At 50.6% G+C, this 19,553-nt stretch overlaps 1 protein-coding gene across 1 annotated transcript; it reads left to right on the forward strand.

Moving 5' to 3' along the window:
* Positions 1-3,163: 3,163 nt before the first annotated feature.
* Positions 3,164-17,889, forward strand: ABHD16A (abhydrolase domain containing 16A, phospholipase). The gene is made up of 20 exons (XM_080805726.1): positions 3,164-3,458; positions 4,448-4,504; positions 5,204-5,270; positions 5,505-5,591; positions 8,606-8,691; positions 10,263-10,336; positions 10,520-10,642; positions 13,017-13,131; positions 13,217-13,318; positions 14,233-14,296; positions 14,709-14,758; positions 15,099-15,222; positions 15,923-16,027; positions 16,260-16,323; positions 16,584-16,640; positions 16,781-16,843; positions 16,959-17,035; positions 17,119-17,217; positions 17,320-17,366; positions 17,556-17,889. The coding sequence occupies exons 1-20, from the start codon at positions 3,327-3,329 to the stop codon at positions 17,637-17,639; spliced, it is 1,677 nt and encodes a 558-aa protein (XP_080661852.1). The 5' UTR covers positions 3,164-3,326; the 3' UTR covers positions 17,640-17,889.
* The last annotated feature ends 1,664 nt before the right edge of the window (positions 17,890-19,553 follow it).

A 19,553-nucleotide genomic window follows, 5' to 3' on the forward strand; every position in this document is an offset into this window, starting at 1 on the left:
TGACACAGAGAGAGACATCACAAGTAGGCAGAGAGGCAGGCAGAGGGAGAGAGAGGAGGAAGCAGGCTCCCCACCAAGCAGAGAGCCCGACTCGGGGCTCGATTCCACGATCCCCGGATCATAACCAGAGCCGAAGGCAGAGGCCTTAACCCACTGAGCCACCGAGGTGCCCCTAAAGGTTAGTTTAAAAAAAATTTTCTTGGGGCGCCTGGGTGGCTCAGTGGGTTAAAGCCTCTGCCTTCGGCTCAGGTCATGATCCCAGGGTCTTGGGATCGAGCCCCACATCGGGCTCTCTGCTCAGCAGGGAGCCTGCTTCCTCCTCTCTCTCTGCCTGCCTCTCTGCCTACTTGTGATCTCTGTCTGTCCAATAAATAAATAAAATCTTTAAAAAAAAAAATTTTCTTTTAAGGTTGATCTATTTTTAAGTTTCTATTTATTTTTTTAAAAATTTATTGGAGAGAGAGTGTGGGAATGTGAGAGAGTGGGGGCGTGCCACAGAAGGAAGGGGGGCAGCAGACTCCCCACTGAGCAGGGAGCCCGATGCAGAGCTCAATCCTAGGACCCCCGGGGGATCCTGACTAGGATCATGACCTGAGCCAAAAGGCAGACACTTAACTGACTGACCCACCCAGGAGACCCTTTAAGTTTTTATTTTAATTCCAGTTAGTTAACATACAGTGTTTTATTAGTTTCAGGTGTACAATATAATGCTTCAACACTTCTAAACATCACTTGGTGCTCATGACAAGTGCCCTCCTTCATTCCCATCACCTTTTCCACCCATCCCCCACTCTCCCAATCATCAGTTTGTTCTCTATAATTAAGAGTCTGTTTCTTTCTCTCTTTTTTCCCTTTGTTTGTTTTGCTTCTTTTTTAAAAAAATATTTAATTTATTTATTTGACAGAGATCACAAGTAGGCAGAGAGAGAGGAGGAAGCAGGCTCCCTGCCGAGCACAGAGCCCGATGTGGGGCTCGATCCCAGGACCCCGGGATCATGACCTGAGCCGAAGGCAGAGGCTTTAACCCACTGAGCCACCCAGGCACCCCTGTTTTGCTTCTTAAATTCCACATATGGGGACGCCTGGGTGACTCAGTCAGTTAAGCATCTGCCTTTGGCTCAGGTCATGATTTCGGGGTCCTGGGATGGAGCCCCACATTGGGCTCCCTGGTCAGCAGGGAGCCTGCTTCTCCTTCTCCCTCTGCTGCTCCCCCAGCGTGTGCTCTCTTGTGCATGCTCTCTCTGTGTTAAATAAATAAATAAAATCTTTTAAAAATTCCACATATGACTGAAATCATATGGTATTTGTCTTTCTCTGGCTGACTTATTTTGCTTAACATTATACTCTCTAGCTCCATCCATATCATTGCAAATGGCAAGATTTCATTCTTTTTTATGGCTACATAATATTTTATAGAGAGAGGTGTGTGTGTGTGTGTCTGTGTGTGTGTGTATACACACACATATCTTACATCTTCTTTCTCCATTCATCAATCAATGGACACATGGGCTGTTTCCATATCTTGGCTATTGTAAATAATGCTGCTATAAACATAAGGATGCCTGTATCTCTTTAAGTTGGGTGTTGTTGTTGTTGTTGTTTTTAAATATTTTATTTATTTATTTGACAGACAGAGATCATAAGAAGGCAGAGAGAGAAGAAGGGAAGCAGGCTCCCTGCTGATGAGAGCCTGATGCGGGGCTTGATCCCAGAACCCTGGGACCATGACCCGAGCTGAAGGCAGAGGCTTTAACCCACTGAGCCACCCAGGTGTCCCTGAATTGGGTGTTTTTTTTGTTTGTTTTTTTTTTTTAATATTTTTATTTATTTATTTGACACAGAGAGAGAGATCACAAGTAGGCAGAGAGGCAGGCAGAGACAGAGAGAGGGAGAAGCAGGCTCCCTGCTGAGCAGAGAGCCCAATGTGGGGCTCGATCCCAGGACCCTGGGATCATGACCTGAGCCGCCGAAAGCAGAGGCTTTAACCCACTGAGCCACCCAGGCACCCCTGAATTGGGTGTTTTTAACTCTAAAATTCTTTTTCTTTTTTTTAAAGATTTTATTTATTTGAGAGAGAGAGAACACAAGCGGGTGGGGGGGGGGCTGGATAGGGACAGTGGGAGAGGAAGAAGCAGGCTCCCCACTGAAAGCCCAACTTGACCTGAGCTGAAAGCAGATGCTTAATCAACTGAGCCACCTAGGTGCCCCCTTAAAATTGTTTCTGATTAAATATTCTATGCATACCAAAGACTATATCAAACATAAAATAAGAAGTAAAAGAAGCAAGAAACAAAGGGCATGATTCGTATGATTCCATTTCCATAAAGTACAAAATTAGGCAAAACTAATATACGAGTTTAGAAATTAAGATAGTGGTTACCCTTGGTGGGGCAGGTAGTGATTTGAGGAAGATCTTGTAGATGTGGTATAATGTATTCTTGATCTGGAGGCTGAGTACATGGATATACTGAAATGGCGCACTTTTCTGTATAGGTGTTTACTGCAATAAAAAGCTGAAGAATGTATATTTTATGTGGGTGTAAGGTACAAGGAAAAAGAAAACAAACCTGTATCTCTAATAAGAAACAGTATTACCATTTCAAAGGTTCTCTACGCTGTGTTACACTATTCTAAATTTGCTCTTTGTCTTTCACTCTCTTGATCATTAAATTTTCTTTTTGGACGTTGTATGTCCAAACGGTGTCAGGTTGTATGTAACCTGTGGCTTTCCTTTTTCCCCTCAACATTACGGTTTTGAGGTTTTGAGATTCGTCCACGCTTGAGAGCGATAATTCATCTTTTCTTTTTTTGACCAGTATTTCACACCCCTTCACAATACTGAATCCTCCTATCCATGACTGCGATGCAGCTCTCCGTTTATTCAAGCCTTTGTTTACCTCTTTCAAAAGCGTTCGTAATTTTCTTCATGAAATCTTGCATTTCTTTGATTAGGTGTATTCCTAAACACCTTTTCTTTTTTGCTGCTCTTGCCAAGTGCTCCTAATTTTTACCCTTCATTCCCACTGTCGCTCGAGAGTCTGCCAATATTAAGGAATTTTTTTTTAAAGGCGGGGGGAACTTAACTACGCCTGATACGTTCTAACTCTCAGCGTTCCAAACGCCTCCAACTAATTTCTGACCATTGCTCTATCCGTAGGTCCATCTGCACGAAAACAGTCTCAAAGAGCGCGGAAAATGTCTCCCTAGGGCTCGGGGCGGAGCCGGTACGTGCTGACGTCAAGGGCACGCAATACCCTAGAGGCCGGGAAAGGGCGGGGCCAGCAAGGGGACCTGCTGCTGGGAGAGCAGCGGCCGGAGCGGGGGCCATGGCGAAGCTGCTGAGCTGCGTCCTAGGCCCCCGGCTCTACAAAATCTACCGGGAAAGGGACTCAGAAAGGGCCCCGTCCGGCGTCCCCGAGACTCCAACTTCAGTCACTACCCCCCCTTCCAGCTCCTGGGTGAGTCGAGTTCTCCCCTGGTCAAAAACATGGTACGGCCCAAACCCCTTTGCGGCCTTTGCTCCCCAGCAGCGCCCATTATTGGAAATCGGGGGAGCCTGCTTGTCAAGCCAGTTGTCTGCAAAGTGCTCTTTGTGCTTCCTGGGTTAAAGTCACGCCTGCGGACCGGCTGCTTCCTTTATCGCCGTTTGCCACCGCTTTCTCATTCTGACTACCACTCCTTGCTTTTTCCTCTCGCGGCCCCCCACCCTGTCTTTCGTGGTTCGTGCTGGTCCCAGTTGACTCTAAGTCCTGGAAGAGACCCTGCGCGGATTCGAGAGCTGGATTATTTTGCCGTCAGACTCTCGATTTCTTCTGCCTCGGTGCCCTCCTCGGTTCTGTTTTATCTTCCTTCCACCCTGGCCTTGAATTTCAAGATGATTTCCACATACGTATCCGCTGCCCCCCACCCAACCGCCCACCCTATCTTGGAGGCCCTAGGATCATCGCATCCGTGAAAGCTGGGGGTGGTGGTAGACTGTGCCCCTACATGTTCTCTACCTTTTCATTGGTAGTCTCAGACTGTGTTTATTGCCCTCCAGAGCTGCCCGCCCTGAGCCACATTTTCTTCCTTAATCACCCCACTGTTACTTCTGATCTTCTTTCCCTCTTCAAGTTGTCACAGTGTCTCTCCTTTCTTCTCTAACTCCTGTCCCAATATGCACATGCCCACAACCCATTTGAAACTGGGTTGTGGAAAAGGATCACAAAATGTCCAGTGAGGCTGTCACTTTTGCTTGCAAGTCCAGGCCCCTATGTTCTCATGGTCTGAGGTAGGAAATCGGGTTTAGAATGGGGGTTGGGAAGAGTGGCTTCTTTGGGAACCAGGGATGTCCCAGGAGGGATAGCTTTGGAGGCTAGAACCAGAGGACACATGTCTGGGCTCTCAAAGGGAGGAGGAAGGACTTGTCAATGGACACGGTCCTTGACTGGACTGTCTATTTTGGCAGGATACGTACTACCAACCCCGTGCCCTGGAGAAGCATGCTGACAGCATTCTGGCACTGGTATGTCTGCCCTGACGTCTGAGACTACTGCATCTTTTCCCACCCAGTTGCCTTCCCGAACTTTCTCCTCCCCAGCCTGGGGGAAGGCAGCGCCCCTGGGGGGTGAGGGGATGCTCTGGGCTCTGCAGCCGACCTCTCCAACATACGTGTGGACGCGCTCTCAAGCACACATACTTGGCATTCCCCTTTGGTGTGTGCACTGCTTTCTGTGGGGCAGCCTGAGCCCTGAGGAAAATGTGTTTACTCTTGGGACCGTCTGCAGGTGCTGAGTCCTGTGGTCCCCAGTGACCTGTCCTCCCTGGCAACTAACCTCTTGGCTGCAAAGACAGCTGTTTTCTCTGGCAGAGTTCCTATGGTGACGTTTGTGCATCTCTTGGGGACCAGGCCAGGCACTGTCCTGAGCAGGGCTGATTGAAAAGGCTTGGTTAACTTGAGCAGAAAAAGAAACTGGCCTCTAAATGTGGTGAAATTATGTCTGGAGACAAAAGGAAGAAAAGGGAACCTATACCTAATCTCCCCAGCCTCTGTTATGCTCTGATATGTTGCCTTTCAACAAATATTAAGCACCTACTGTGTTATGCACAGAATAGGTCCTTGATATGATCTCCCTCAGGTTATCCACTTTGCTCAGAGCCTAGGCCTGGAAACGGCAAACCTGTGTGTGTGTATTGATTGCTTGTCCCTGTCTCTCTGCTGCAGGCTTCAGTCTTCTGGTCCATCTCTTACTACTCCTCTCCCTTCGCCTTCTTCTACTTATACAGGAAAGGTCAGTGTGGTTTCAAAGGTGGTGGGCAGGTTGTTGGCAAATGAGCCAACCCCCCTAAAGAGGAAAGGGGACCTGTGAGGATGGCTTGGCTTCCCTCTTCCATCAGGCATCTTCTTCCTCCAAGGGCATGACTGTCCCAAAGAGAGGGTATGGGGTGGAGTTGGGGGCTGACCTGGGAAGAGATGCCAAGGGGCAGTGGGGAAAACTTCTCACATAATGCCTCTCCCCTCCTAGGTTACCTGAGCTTGTCCAAAGTGGTGCCGTTTTCTCACTATGCTGGGACATTACTACTACTCTTGGCAGGCGTGGCCTGTCTCCGAGGTAGGTCCAGAGGGAGCCTGGTTTGGATCTCTCCTTCACTGGGTAAATATTTATTATATAGCTTTTGCAAATATAATTTTTTGCTGGGTGCTGAGGGGGAATAATTGGGAATGGTGAAGACATGATCTTTTCCTTAAAGGGCTTGGTTGTGAGTATGAAAAACTAATTGGCAGAAAACTTTGGTATTTTCTGGAAAAGATGCATATACCCTACAATAATTCTGCACATATCCACATATATGTTTGTAATAATCTGAAACTGGAAACAAGTCCATGGCCACAAATAGTAGGATGGATAAATACTTTAGAGGGTTCTAGTTCTACAACAGAACACAACAGAGCAATGCAAGCAAACAAATTTAAGCTACACTTAGTAACACAGTTGAGTCTCAAAATTGTCGTGTTGAATGCAAAAAGCATTCAACATTACAGATAATATATGCAGTGTATTTCCACTTACGTGAATTTCAAAAAGGATGCATACATAAGTGGCAAAACACAGGCATGGTTATCTTGAGAATCAGGAGAGTGATTACCTGGGAGAGGGAGGGAACAGGACAGGGAGGGCTCCTGGAGGGATGTGAGTTTGTTCTCTTCCTTGACTTAGGTGATGGTCACCTAAATGTTTGCTTTGCTTTTTTTTTTTTTTTAATTGAATGTGTGTTGTATAAACGTATGTTATATCTCACAGTTTAAAAGTGAAGAGATGATCCAAATCATTGCCCCTTGGCAGGTGCACATTACAAATACTGGGCAAGGGGATGCTTGGAGAGAGAATGGCGGGTCAGGAGCTGGATGGCTGCAGTTGGGCCCAGACAGGGGTGAGGACCTTCTGCCTGCAGTGTTCTGCCTCCCGATCTCCACCGGGTTGGGCTCCCTCCTCAGAGAGGCCTGCCCTGACCTCCCGATCTAAAAGTAGCTTCCACTCCTCGGTTTTGTCCTACATTTAAATTTTATTTATTTTTAATATGGGCACACAAATTAAATACAGAAGAGCTCAGAGAACACAATACCATAATAATAATTTTTAAAAAGATTTTATTAATTGGGGCGCCTGGGTGGCTCAGTGGGTTAAGGCCGCTGCCTTCGGCTCGGGTCGTGATCCCAGGGTCCTGGGATTGAGCCCCGCATTGGGCTCTCCGCTCAGCAGGGAGCCTGCTTCCTCCCTTCTCTCTCTGACTGCCTCTATGCCTACTTGTGATCTGTCTGTCAAATAAATAAACAAAATCTTTAAAAAAAAAAAAGTAAGAACCAGAAAACCACGATACATTAATTAAAAAAAAAAAGATTTTATTAATTTATTTGACAGACAGACAAAGTAAGCACAAGCATGGGGTAGGCACAGAGGGAGAGAGAGAAGTGGAGCCTGACAGGGGGCTCGATCCCAGGACCCTGGGATCATGACCTGAGCCAAAGGCAGATACTTAACTGGCTGAGCCACCCAGGTGCCTCAATATCATAAAGAACTGAAATGCTTATGTTCTGTGATACTGTTTCAGATACCTTTGGTCAATAAAATACTGAAGCTTTGCATTCCGAGCTGGCATTCCCATTGGAATCTTCCCCAGTTCTGTGTTCCTCTTTCCCCAGAAGTCACCATTGCCATTTGGCGGGGTTTCTTTCCTGGTCCACATTTTTATACTTTTATGAAAGATAGGCCTCACTTTATCAAATCTAAGCTGTTGTGAATTGTAAAATGCATTTCGATTCAGTTTTCAAATGTGAAAGGAAACATGTTTTAGAATCTATGAAATACGGTAACTAAAAACAATATATAGCCCTTCTTTTTTTTTTTTTTAAAAGGTTTTATTTATTTATTTGACAGAGATCACAAGTAGGCAGAGAGGTAGGCAGAGAGAGAGGAAGGGAAGCAGGCTCCCCGCTGAGCAGAGAGCCTGATGTGGGGCTCGATCCCAGGACCCTGGGATCATGACCTGAGCCGAAGGCAGAGGCTTTAACCCACTGAGCCACCCAGGCGCCCCTACAGCCATTCTTTTGTTCATTTTACATTTTTGGCACAACTGGCATCACACTGGACAAACCATTCTGCACCTTGCTTTGTTCTGCATATCGTCTGGGGCCTCTATCCCTGATGATAATAGCATTCTGGTTCATTCTGGTTTTATTTTCTTGGTAGCACTTACCCCTCTCTGAAATGTTCTTGTTTACTTGCTTACCATCTTTCTCCAGTCCCACCCCACCCCCAACCAAAGCCCCAGCTCTCAGTGCTGGAACCTGTGTGTCTCATTTCCGGTGCCTCCCAGGTTATTGGTGCCTGGCCCATGACACCTGTCAGGTCAGTGAAAGCAGAGAAGTCAGGGCTTCAGATTCTTGACAGTGAAGGGAGAGCAGATGTGACTGCCAAAGGGCCAGGTGAAGAGAGGAAAGAGCTGAGCATTGAGGATGGCTCTTGTTTCAGAGAGGGAAGTGGAAGGGAGGCTGGGGAGCAGTCTGGATATCAGAAGGTGGCAAAGATGGACCCAGGAAGCGGAGGAGGAAGGAGTCTCGAGGAACAGGAAGAGTGCTGAGAGGCACAGTTGGAAGAGAGCGGGGACAGAGAAAGGGGACTCAACATTCAGTGAGGAAGTGATTGTGGGGTGAGAGCAGGAGCCAGAAGCCAGATGGCAGGGAGTTAGACTGTACAGAAAAGAGAGGGAAAGCAGGCAGTGGAGAATGCTGGCAGGGAGAAGAGAAACTCCGCGCTCACCGGGGTGAAAAGTAAGGTTGCATGTTGCTGTGGTAAGACTGGGAAGGTGAACATTCTGGAGGGTGGAGCATCGGTAGCCTATCAAGAAACAAACTGAAGAAGCTGGGTGGGAGAACAATAAAGCTACATACGAAGGAAGGGGGTCAGCTCGATTCTCCTGTTTCCCCAGACTCTGGGCCATCTGTTCCTTTTCCTCCCACTTCTCTTTCCAGGGCCTTCTCCTTGCCCATCTCCAAGCCTCTTCCCTAAACTTACTCAGTTTCCTCTTCCACTTTTCCTAACGCTGTTTCCTGTCCTCTCTCTCCCAGGCATCGGCCGCTGGACCAACCCCCAGTACCGGCAGTTCATCACCATCTTGGAGGCAACACATAGGAACCAGTCTGCAGAAAACAAGGTGAGAGGTGCCAGACGGGTTCCCTGGTGGCTGCTTCCTCAGCTGCCTCCCTGGAGCACTGGGCATCAGCTTCTGCCCGGGGCAGGAGGTGGGTTTTGCCACAGACCACACTGGGTTTTTGCTTGCCCATCTCTGTATCCCCTCCCACCCTGTGCAAGTGAACTGTCCACCCAAGGAATCTTCCTCCCCACCACTCCTAATGTAGTGTTCCACAGTGTTTCTTAGAAGGGGGTCCTCTCTCTATCACAGCAGCTCAGTTCTATAAATGGTGTTTATTTTGGCCATGTGCATCGAACACCATGCTAGTTTGGTTCAGAGATGGGACAAGATGGACAGGTATGTCCACTCTTGTGCCCGGAAGCACAGCGTGGTGCCAAGAGGGAGAAAAGGTAGGGCACGGTGTCCTTGGAGTTGGGCCAGCCCAGCTGGTGCTGGAGTGTGATTATCTTTCAGAAGGGGCTTTGGGGCCCTATAAAGCTCTTTCCTGTTACAAAGGGGTTCCTGGGATCAAACAGCTGTGACCACCGTCATCATGCTCCACACTGTCATTTACAGAGCTATGGAGTGATGTCCTGGCACGCCGCTGTCTGAGGCATTTTGCGTACACCCTTCCCAGGCCTCACAACAACCACATTAGGTGGTATTATTATACCTCTGAGGAAATAGACACAAAGAGGTTAAGTGACCAGCAGAGTCACGAAGCAAAGGAAGTGGCTGGGTCTGGATTTGCCTCCAGGTCTGAGCAGAGCCTGCCTGAAATTTGTTTTTCTTCATTTTGTTTTGTTTCGCCATTTACATTTTTGTACAGAGTTTCTATTGTTCCCTCTTAGTCAAGTTATTTTTGAAAATGTCAAACAATTTCTGTGATGGAAAATAAAAAAACAGCTCTTAAAATAGAGCTCTGGGCACTCTCGGGATGAGGGAGGGAGTACAGCAGAATAGAAGACACAGCTTCCGCCACCCTCAAAAAGCATGTGGGCAGACTGAGTGGGATGACCGGAGGCATAGGTGGTCTGGGTGGCCTCACCAGCCCCTGGCTGCAGAAGTTGAAGGAAGGGAGGTGGCCATGAGGATGGAACTGTCGGAGAGGGCCTCATTCAAGAGGTGGTCCCAATGCAAAGGAAGCACCGTAGGCATGACTTCCCTCCTTCCCTGTCACCCAGCCTCCAGGACAGCATCAGGTAAAGACCCAGTGGGGGAGAGGGCATGTCCAGCCAACAGACCCCCCACACCCACACTTTCTCCTTCAGAAGCACCAGCACCTCCCGTTCTGGGTGTGGGTCAGTCTTAAATTTTGGAAAAGCAAAGACTGTTACGTTTCTCTTCTGGAAGCAGCCAGGCCAGTCTTGAGAACGGATAGAGCCTCCTCTCTTGCCTGATTTTTCAGGCCATGACAGAGCTTACCCTCTGTGAACTGGGCGGGGGGTGGAGATGTTGACTTGTCTCCCCCTCCCCTGATGTGTGGGGGCTGGTCTTGTGGTTGATGAGGGTGAGACGAGGTTGGGTAGGTAAGCCTGCCCTCTTAGTCGCCCTTTTCCTCCCCCTCCTCTTTCTCTCCCTGCCCACCACAGAGGCAGCTTGCCAACTACAACTTTGACTTTAAGAGCTGGCCAGTCGACTTCCACTGGGAAGAGCCCAGCAGCCGGTGAGGTCCCAGTTCTTTCATTCCCTCCCTGCTCTGTCCTGTCCCATACCTCCAGCCCCATTTGGGGCCCCAGGGCCTGCTCTCCAGCGCCATCTCCTCGTTCCTAGATCCCTGCCCTCTGGACCTCAGATGTCCAGCTTGCTGCTGCTGACTCCATCCTCCCCTGCATCTTTCCATCCTCAGGAAAGAGTCTCGAGGGGGCCCTTCCCGCCAGGGTGTGGCCCTGCTTCGCCCGGAGCCCCTGCACCGGGGGACAGCAGACACTCTCCTCAACCGGGTCAAGAAGCTGCCTTGTCAGATCACCAGGTGGGAAGCAACAGGGAGAGAGGCCCGCTGGGGTGGAGGGAGGACTCCAGGACTGGGTGCTCCAGTCCAGTCCAGGACTGGGTGCTCTCGATGTCATTTACTGGACCTCGAGCTGTTTGTGGTACTTTCTAATCTTGATTTGTATGTGAAGAAAAGAGGCTCAGAGAGGTCCAGAATCTTACAGAAGGATTGGGATGAAGGTGAATGAAGGATTGGGATATTAACACAATTCTGTCTGATGACAATAGCTCTTTCATTTTGTTATTTTTTCAATTTATTTAAGTAAGCTCTGCACCCAACATGGGCCTTGAACTCAGGACTCTGAGCGCAAGAGTGACATTTTCTACCAACTGAGCCAGCCAGGTGCCCTACAAAAGCTCTTTTAATGAGGCTGGGAGGGAAGAATGAGGTTGGGCATGTGGTAGAGACACATAGCCCTAGCCAGAGCAGGGTCCGGTGGCAGCTGTGTCCTTGTCTTGGACTCTCTGCACCTTGGCTATTCTACCTTAAGCAAGCTACAGTTTCTGCATCCGTAAATAGCCCACCTCTCAGATTGGTGCGATTAGGTAGGGTAACCTGTTCACAAGGGCTTCCACCTTGTGTGGGGCCCTGAGCGCACATGGCAAAGCCCAAGTAAGTCATAGCTGTAGTGTCACAGTAGTAATCATCGGTACCTTGCCGTGGCGCAGACGCTGTGGGGATTTTCTGTTGCTGGGGCCTGGGAGGCAAGTTCTGGGATACCAGGGAAGCGGGAGGGTTTAGCGGTCAGTGTGGACAATGTGCCCCTTGTCAGAGGGGCAAACCAGATTTGCAGTTTTGAGGGGATGCTGGACGGAGTGGTACAGTGTTTTTCTGGGGACAAATTCTATTTCAGGATTAACTAGAAATGGTTAATTGCCTTTTTTAGGAACAGCACCTACCTATGTGTCGAAAGTAGCACATTGGTCCAGTAAATATTTTCAGCCCCTACTCTGTGTCAGGCTCTGGCCACCTCCCACATGGCAGATAGAGGGCACATCGCAGTAAATGGAACAGTCAGGTCTCTGCCCCCGTGGAGTCTGCAGTCTGGATTGGTGTCTTTCAAACAATGGATCTTGGGCCTCCTGGGTGGCTCAGTCAGTTGGGCATCCAACTCTTGATTTTGACTAAGGTCATGATCTCAGAGTCTTGGGATTGGCCCACCTCTAGTGCTGTGCCCACTGGGGAGTTTACTTTCCTCTCCTTCTCCCCCTGTCCCTCCCCCTGCTCATGTACACACACACACTGTCTCTCTCTCAAACAAGTAAATCTTTTTCTAACAAAGATTTTATTTATTTATTTGACAGAGATTACAAGCAGGCAGAGAGGCAGGCAGAGGGGTGGGAGGAAGCACGCTCCCTGCTGAGCAGAGAGCCTGATATGGGGCTCGATCCCAGGACCCTGGGATCATGACCTGAGTTGAAGGCAGAGCTTTAACCCATTGAGCCACCCAGGTGCCCCTAAGTAAACACATCTTTTTTTTTTTTTTTTTTAATTTATTTGACAGGTACAGATCACAAGTAGGCAGAGAGGCAGGTAGAGAGAGAGAGGAGGAAGCAGGCTCCCTGCTAAGCAGAAGAGCCCGATGTGGGTCTCGATCCCAGCATCCTGGGATCATGACCTGAGCCAAAGGCAGAGGCTTTAACCCTCTAAGCCACCCAGGTGCCCCTAAGTAAACACATCTTAAAACAAAATCCAAACTATGGATCTTGACCCATTCAGGAATCTTGAAAATCAATTGAGTGAATTATAATTCACTTTGTGAATTAATTACATTTTTTAAAAGTATTATTTAACTGGGGACTTTTAATAAGTTGCATTTTTAAGATTGATTTATTTAAGAGAGAGAGAGCCAGAGTGCACGCCCACAGTAAGGGGTGGAGTACGGGAGGAGCAGAGGGAGAGAGAATCTTAATCAGACTCAAGCTGAACCCCAACCCGGAGATCATGACCTGAGCCGAAACCAAGAGTTGGATGTTTAACCAACTGCACCACCGAGGCCCCCTCAGTAGTAATTACACATTAACAGAATCATAATTAGTAATAACTTTGCTTTTTTACCATATATAGAAAATATCATCTCCTATGTTTTTAGTATATGTACAGATGTGTGTACTGGGCCACAAATAAAATGTGCCCCTTATAAAGGTTGTAGTAAAAAAGTTTGAAAAACATCAGCTTGGTACATACAATATTTCATTAAATCCTTAAGGAGGAACACAAACACGTAAAGGTCAAGAAAACAAAACTGAAGTTCAAGGGTAAAGCGGGCCCCAGAATCTCTGGGTGCTAGAGCTGGGATGGGCCCTGGGCCCTCCTGAGCTCAAGGGTCGGCTAGCCCCTGTGTTCCCCACAGCTACTTGGTGGCACACACCCTGGGGCGCCGAATGCTGTACCCCGGCTCCGTGTACCTGCTCCAGAAGGCCCTCATGCCTGTGCTGCTGCAGGGCCAGGCCCGGCTGGTGGAAGAGGTGAGGCACCCCCACCCCTGCGCCCCCAATCCTCCTCCCCCAACCAAGGATGTGACCTCCCGCCCCTCATGTCTCCCTCGCTCAGTGTAACGGGCGCCGGGCGAAGCTGCTGGCCTGTGATGGCAACGAGATTGACACCATGTTTGTGGACCGGCGGGGGACAGCAGAGCCCCAGGGACAGAAGCTGGTGAGAGGGAGCAGGGAGCCCAGAGGCAGTTGCGGGGTGGGGGCGGGGGGGCAGCAGAGGCTCCGGGAATCTCAGGCCTCCAGCAGCTCCAAGGAAAGACAGCTGGAATAATCCCTGTCTCCCAGCCCCACCCTCAAGACCTCTTCTCTCGGGAAAACCCTGCCATAGCAAAATGGAGCAAGGAGGAGCTGGCATTCAAGGACCAAAAAGTAATCTTCTAACAGTCACCACTTAGGCAGCATTTCTATAACCGTGTGGAAGAGAAACTAATTTTTTATGTCAACCCATTTTATAGATGATGAAACTAAGGCCTGGGATAATTTTCCCAGATCACACAGTAAGTGAGAGAGCTGGGATTTGAACCCGGGCAGCCTGGCCTCCCAAGTGGCCTGTCTCCATGAAGCAGCCCTGGAAGGAGCCCTGAGCCAACAGTCTAGGGAGCTGGCTTCTGGTCCTGGCTCTCCCCAGCGCTGAGAGAGTCCATGCGAGCCCTGTCATCTCTGGGCTTTGGCATGGGGCACCGTGGAATGGTTTATCCGACTCTGTGTCTGGAGCCCAGAGATAGAAAGCGACTGGCATACCACACAAGACAAAGTGTCATGGGAAAAAATACACTCAAAAGCCAGAAAGGAAAAAAAGTATCCCTACCCATTTCTGAGGGCTGGCCCCCTGCTGGTCTTCCAAGGAGAAGTGGACACTGTACTGGGTGATTAGTACTTCCTCTTCCTCTGAGGGTTCAGTTTGCTAAGCATTTGCATCCACTTTGCTTCTCTTCTTATACACCTTGTGGGTTGAGAAATTTCCATTTCCCTTGAAGACAACAGGCCCTTTCCTCTTCCCACATCCTACCACATGGGGCATTTTCTGTCCCAACTTGGCTCCTTCCCAGCCCTCCTTCCTGCCTCCCTCCACAGGTGATCTGCTGTGAGGGGAACGCGGGCTTCTATGAGGTGGGCTGCATTTCTACGCCTCTGGAAGGTAGGCCTGTGGCTCGGCTCTCTTTGTCCCTGTCCTTTGGAATGGAACGGCCCCACCTTCCCACACTGATAGAACCTCCCTGTACCAGATCGTGTTTTCTGAGTGAGGTTTAAAACTCACATCTGGGGGAAAGTGTACTCCCCCTTTGCTAACCATACCTCCCTCCCCTTGGGCTGTGTTCCTAACAGGATGGCCTTCGTTCTGTCCCCACCACACCATCACGTACCTCTCCCTTCTGCTGCCTTAGAACCTCTGGTGTCATCTCCCCATTCTGGAAAGGCTGGAGTTACTTGCCTCTGAGTTTGAGGGTGTTTAGAGCTCCAGGGTCCGGTTGCTCTTTCCCCCAGGGCTGGAGGGGTTTGGGGGAAGTGTGGGCCATGAGCTCCTAGCCCCTCCCCCTCCTTCTTTGCAGCTGGATATTCAGTCCTGGGCTGGAACCATCCCGGCTTTGCTGGAAGCACGGTGAGACCCTCTCTGAAATCCCTTTCTTTTCCTGAATTATGGTCTGTCTCCCCCTGGTCAGCCACTAGAGTTAGGAAAGGAGTGGCTGTTTCTGGTGAGGGAGCTCCCACTCGCCTGTCACCTGGGTGCCAAGGGCAGGGAGCCAGACCCCTCCTCCCACAGTGGGAAGCAGCAGGCAGGCTGGTTTCTGGAGAGTGCAGCCCTTCCCACCAGCCTTTTCTTCCGTACCCTCCCTGTCTGTTGCAGGGGAGCTGCTAGAAGAGTCCATTTTGGGAGCTTGCCAGTGACCCAGGTAGCCTTTGGTGCTGACTCACTCCTGTCTTTGCCCTTCCTCCTGCAGGGGGTGCCATTTCCTCAGAATGAGGCCAACGCCATGGACGTGGTGGTCCAGTTTGCCATCCACCGCCTGGGCTTCCAGCCCCAGGACATCATCATCTATGCCTGGTCCATCGGCGGCTTCACTGGTACCAGCCTACCTCCTGCCCCCCTCCTCCCAATTTGTGCCACCCCTACCCCACCCCAAGGAGAGGTAGGGAAATGCATGGGGGGCCTGGCAATGGGGTCGAGGCTTAAGGGAGGAGAGGATGGAGGTGGGATATCTGTGTGGGTCTGGAAGAAGGTATCCTGTTTGTATACATTCACATTTCCTTCCACTCTTATGCCCATTATTTTATTTATTTGTTTGTTTGTTTGTTTTTAAAGATTTTATTTGAGAGAGAGAGAGAGAGCGAGGGGGAGGGGCAGAGGCAGAGGGATAGAGAGAATTACAAGCAGACTCCCTGCCAAGCATGGAGGCTGACACAGGGCTCAGTCTCCCCACCCCAAGGTCATGATCCAAGCCAAAATCAAGAGTCAGATGCCTAACCAACTGAGCCACCCAGGTGCCCTTTTTTGCCCATTTTTAAAAGAAGCAGACCAGGGTCCTCGGCAGGGAGCACATCAGGGAAGCAAATCTTTCCTCTGCACGTATTCTTTGATGCACTTTCATGTTCTCTCTCGATCTTCTCTGGAGAGTGCCCTGGCCAAGTGATGTGAGGGCTTAAGGGAGACCTTGGGCTAACCTAATAGGGAGGATGGTGTCAGCCTGTAGGGTCAGTGGGACAGGGGTGGGGTGGTGGGCAGGACCCTCTCAGTCCTCACCCTTCTTTCCTGTCCCGGTACCAGCCACGTGGGCAGCCATGTCCTACCCAGACATTAGTGCTGTGATCCTGGATGCCTCCTTTGATGACCTGGTGCCCTTGGCCTTGAAGGTCATGCCAGATAGCTGGAGTGAGTACAACTCCCAGGCCTGCCCTTCCAGGGAAGGGGTGGGCTGGTACTGGGAGCTTCATTCTAACTGGAGATGGATCCTTTTGCTGTGGGTGGGGAGTGGGTCACCCCACTATTGAGAAGCAGGAGGACTCCCCTGTCTGGGGCCTCAGTTTTCTCTGTGAGCATTGGGGACCTTTGTGTTGGGCAAGGGCTTTGTCTCTGTCATCCCTTCACTTTTATCCCACGCCAGGGGGCCTGGTGACCAGAACAGTGAGGCAGCACCTCAATCTGAACAATGCAGAACAGTTGTGCAGGTGAGAGAGGGCCGGCCAGCAACACCCTTCCCTGCCTCCCCCCTGTACAGGCTCTGCTTGGTATTCGAGCAGATCTCCCAGTAAGGCCAGACTTTGGGCAATGTCCATTCTTTAATATTTTCTCATCCTTGGGTGATGGGCTAGCCCATGGGGCCCTGTATAGTGGGGGATGAGAAGGCAGCCCTTTGTGGGGGTGGGCAGTGGCCAGGTGTTACTGTCTCCCTCTGAGCACTCTCTCCCCACAACGCTCTCCTCTGAAGGTACCAGGGCCCCGTGCTGCTAATCCGCAGAACCAAGGATGAGATCATCACCACCACGTGAGTGCCGGGGAGCCTCTGCCCTCCTGGGTCCCAGATGGAACTAGGAAGTTGCCCTTCCCACCTCTGCCCCTGGAAGGTGTCCAAACCCTCCCTCCCCAAACTCCAGCCTCTTCAGTGTCCATTCTTCCCACCCCCAGGGTTCCTGAGGACATCATGTCCAACCGAGGCAATGACCTCCTGCTGAAGCTCCTGCAGTACCGGTGAGCCAGGGGTGTGTGTGCTGACACGGCACAGCGGGGAGCGGGAGAGGAGGGCTTGGGGTGAGGAGTGAAGGGAACTGGGTCCTGACTTCCCGTCCCCGTGCTCCCTCTGTAGGTATCCCCGTGTGATGGCAGAGGAGGGTCTTCGAGTGGTGAGGCAGTGGCTGGAGGCCTCCTCACAGCTGGAGGAAGGTGCATGGAGATGCAGTGAGGCCTTTGGGTGGGGACATGGCAAGGCCAGGCACTGACGGGCGCTCCTCTCTCTCCCTGAGCAGCCTCCATTTACAGCCGTTGGGAGGTGGAAGAGGACTGGTGCCTGTCCGTCCTCCGCTCCTACCAGGCAGAACATGGGCCTGAGTTCCCCTGGAGTGTGGGTAAGGATGTCCTGGGGCAGGAGAGGGTGTCGGGAAGAGTCTAGGATGTCCAGGATGAATACCCGGATGTATGGGCCCTGTGTGAGCACCTCTTCTCTTCAGGGGAGGACATGGATGCAGACGGAAGGCAGCAGCTGGCCTTGTTTCTGGTGAGCTAAGGGGTGGTGAGCAGGAAGGGGGTGTCCGAATGGCCAGGGGGCACCTGTAGGGCTTGGGGACAGCACTGGAAGTGGCAGCTTGTAGAGAGTGGGTGGTGGTTTCAGGGGCTGTGGAGGTGTTTGGTGGCTACTGCTCACTGCAGTGTTCTGCTCCCCACCTGTCCTGCCCTCTTTCTTCAGGCTCAGAAGCATCTGTATAACTTTGAGGCCACCCATTGTACCCCACTCCCGGCCCAGAACTTCCGGATGCCCTGGCACCTCTAGCGACCACAGTGGGACTCGTTCTGAAAGAGTGGGACAGGAGGAGACATGAGGAAGGAGCCTCTTATTTGTGATTCTCTGTGTTCATGTTGCTGTTTATAGTTTGTGGAAAGTGGGGGACTGTCCCCTTTCTTACTGCCCTCTTGCACGTTTCCCCTCATCCATCCGGCAGTACCTAACCTTGCCCGACACGCACCCTGCATTCGATGAATGAATTATTCCTAATAATTAATAAAAAGGTATTTTTTCTACAGTCGGGTTACGTGTTTGACTTCCTGAATGTCCAGGAGCCTGGGGCTGAAGCGCCAAAAGGCTGGGTTTTGGGGAACCCAACCCCAGCCAGCCTATTTAACCCTTCCCATCCCTGCTGTTCCCCCAGGCCTTCAGCCCCCAACCTGAACTGTCCTCATACAGTGGGTCCCCAAGCCTTCCCACTTGCTGGTCTAGTAGTATCATGTACAGCCTCCCCTGCTGGCACCCCAGTCCATCCTGCGTAACCCTGCAGCCTCCCCAGGAGCTCACGGCTTTGGCGCCTACAAAGGGTTCTCGTACCTGATTTCCCCTACTCAGGGATCTTCTATGGATTTCCAAATTCAACCCGCATGGCTTCACCGTCAGTACCCCCAGTGTTCCTTGCACAGCTCTCGCTATTCCCATGAGGAGTGAGGAACAGCCCACTCCTCATGTCTTAAGCAGCAAACCCTGCACACCTCCTCACTGTGTCATCAAGTCTCCAACAACAGGGCCTGTCACGGACGGAGGCCAGAGCTCCAAGGGCTCATGTTCCCCTAGAGCCACACTTCACCGTTCTGGACAGCTATTAGAAGAAAATCCTTAGTTTGAACCTGAGGAAATTGGTTTCCTCTAACTTCTGTCCTATTTCCAATCCTTGGATTTCATGGAACAGAATCAGTCCTTCTCCCACCCATCAGTATGTTCCCTGGCCACTTCCTTCTTTGGGAACCTCTTTTCTAGATGATACTCCCCCAGATTTACCACCTTGGCCACTGTTTTGAACAAGCTTAACATGGGCAAGCAATAAAGTTCTGTTGTCCTGGATGGCCGCTGACTAATTTCAGTGTCTCCTGGGCCCCAGGGCATGAAGGTCCTTCTGCAGTCTCTGGGACAGGAGCATACTGAGTCTCCACTGGAAGGGTGATCTCTGAGACTTGTCAGGTGATACAACACCTGGTATTTGGGGTTAAAAGAGAGGAAGTGACCACAGCTTCACCACTTTGAGCAAACACTGGAGAAGTGATGCTGGCACTCTGCTCCACTGTCCTGTCTCAGGTGGCAAACACGGTGGGAAGTGTGGAGCAAGAAGCTGTAGGACCAGTTGCCAAGTTCTGAACCTCACCTTCCCTCATCTATGAATACAGCTAATCCCCTGGAAAACAAGTCTGTTCAGCTAAATTAACAACCTCCTTGAATGCAAATAGGGGGTACCTAGGCCCACCTTCCCACCTGGGAGGCAAAGGAATTCCCTTCTTGGCCATGGCAACTAGGGACTCCGTTGACCTGCCTCTATCACCACTTCCCCCTCCCCCCTTCTTCCTGGACATACTATAAAGAACAGTGGATGTCATGAGGAGCCCTTGGATATCTGAAGTGGATAGCGAGGGTTAGGTTTAACATTTGAATTCTGGACACCCCACACACAGGCAGGGGCTTTAGTCTACCTCCTTAGATTACTTCACTGTTTAAAGCTCACATCAGCTGTCTGTTTTCAGAACTACCCCCCACCGGGGTTGGGACCAGCTCCCTGTCCACCCCTCACCCTATACAGCAGGGTTTGGACAGTCTCAGAACAGCTGAGATGCAGATCCCTCATCTGCTGGGGCTCTAGACCTTGCCCTACTGGGCACCAGGTAAGGCGCGGACGGCCAGGCATCCCCAAGGAGCTGGGCACATTTGGTG

Source organism: Martes martes (assembly GCF_963455335.1).
Source record: "Martes martes genome assembly, chromosome: 6".
Lineage (NCBI taxonomy): Eukaryota > Metazoa > Chordata > Mammalia > Carnivora > Mustelidae > Martes > Martes martes.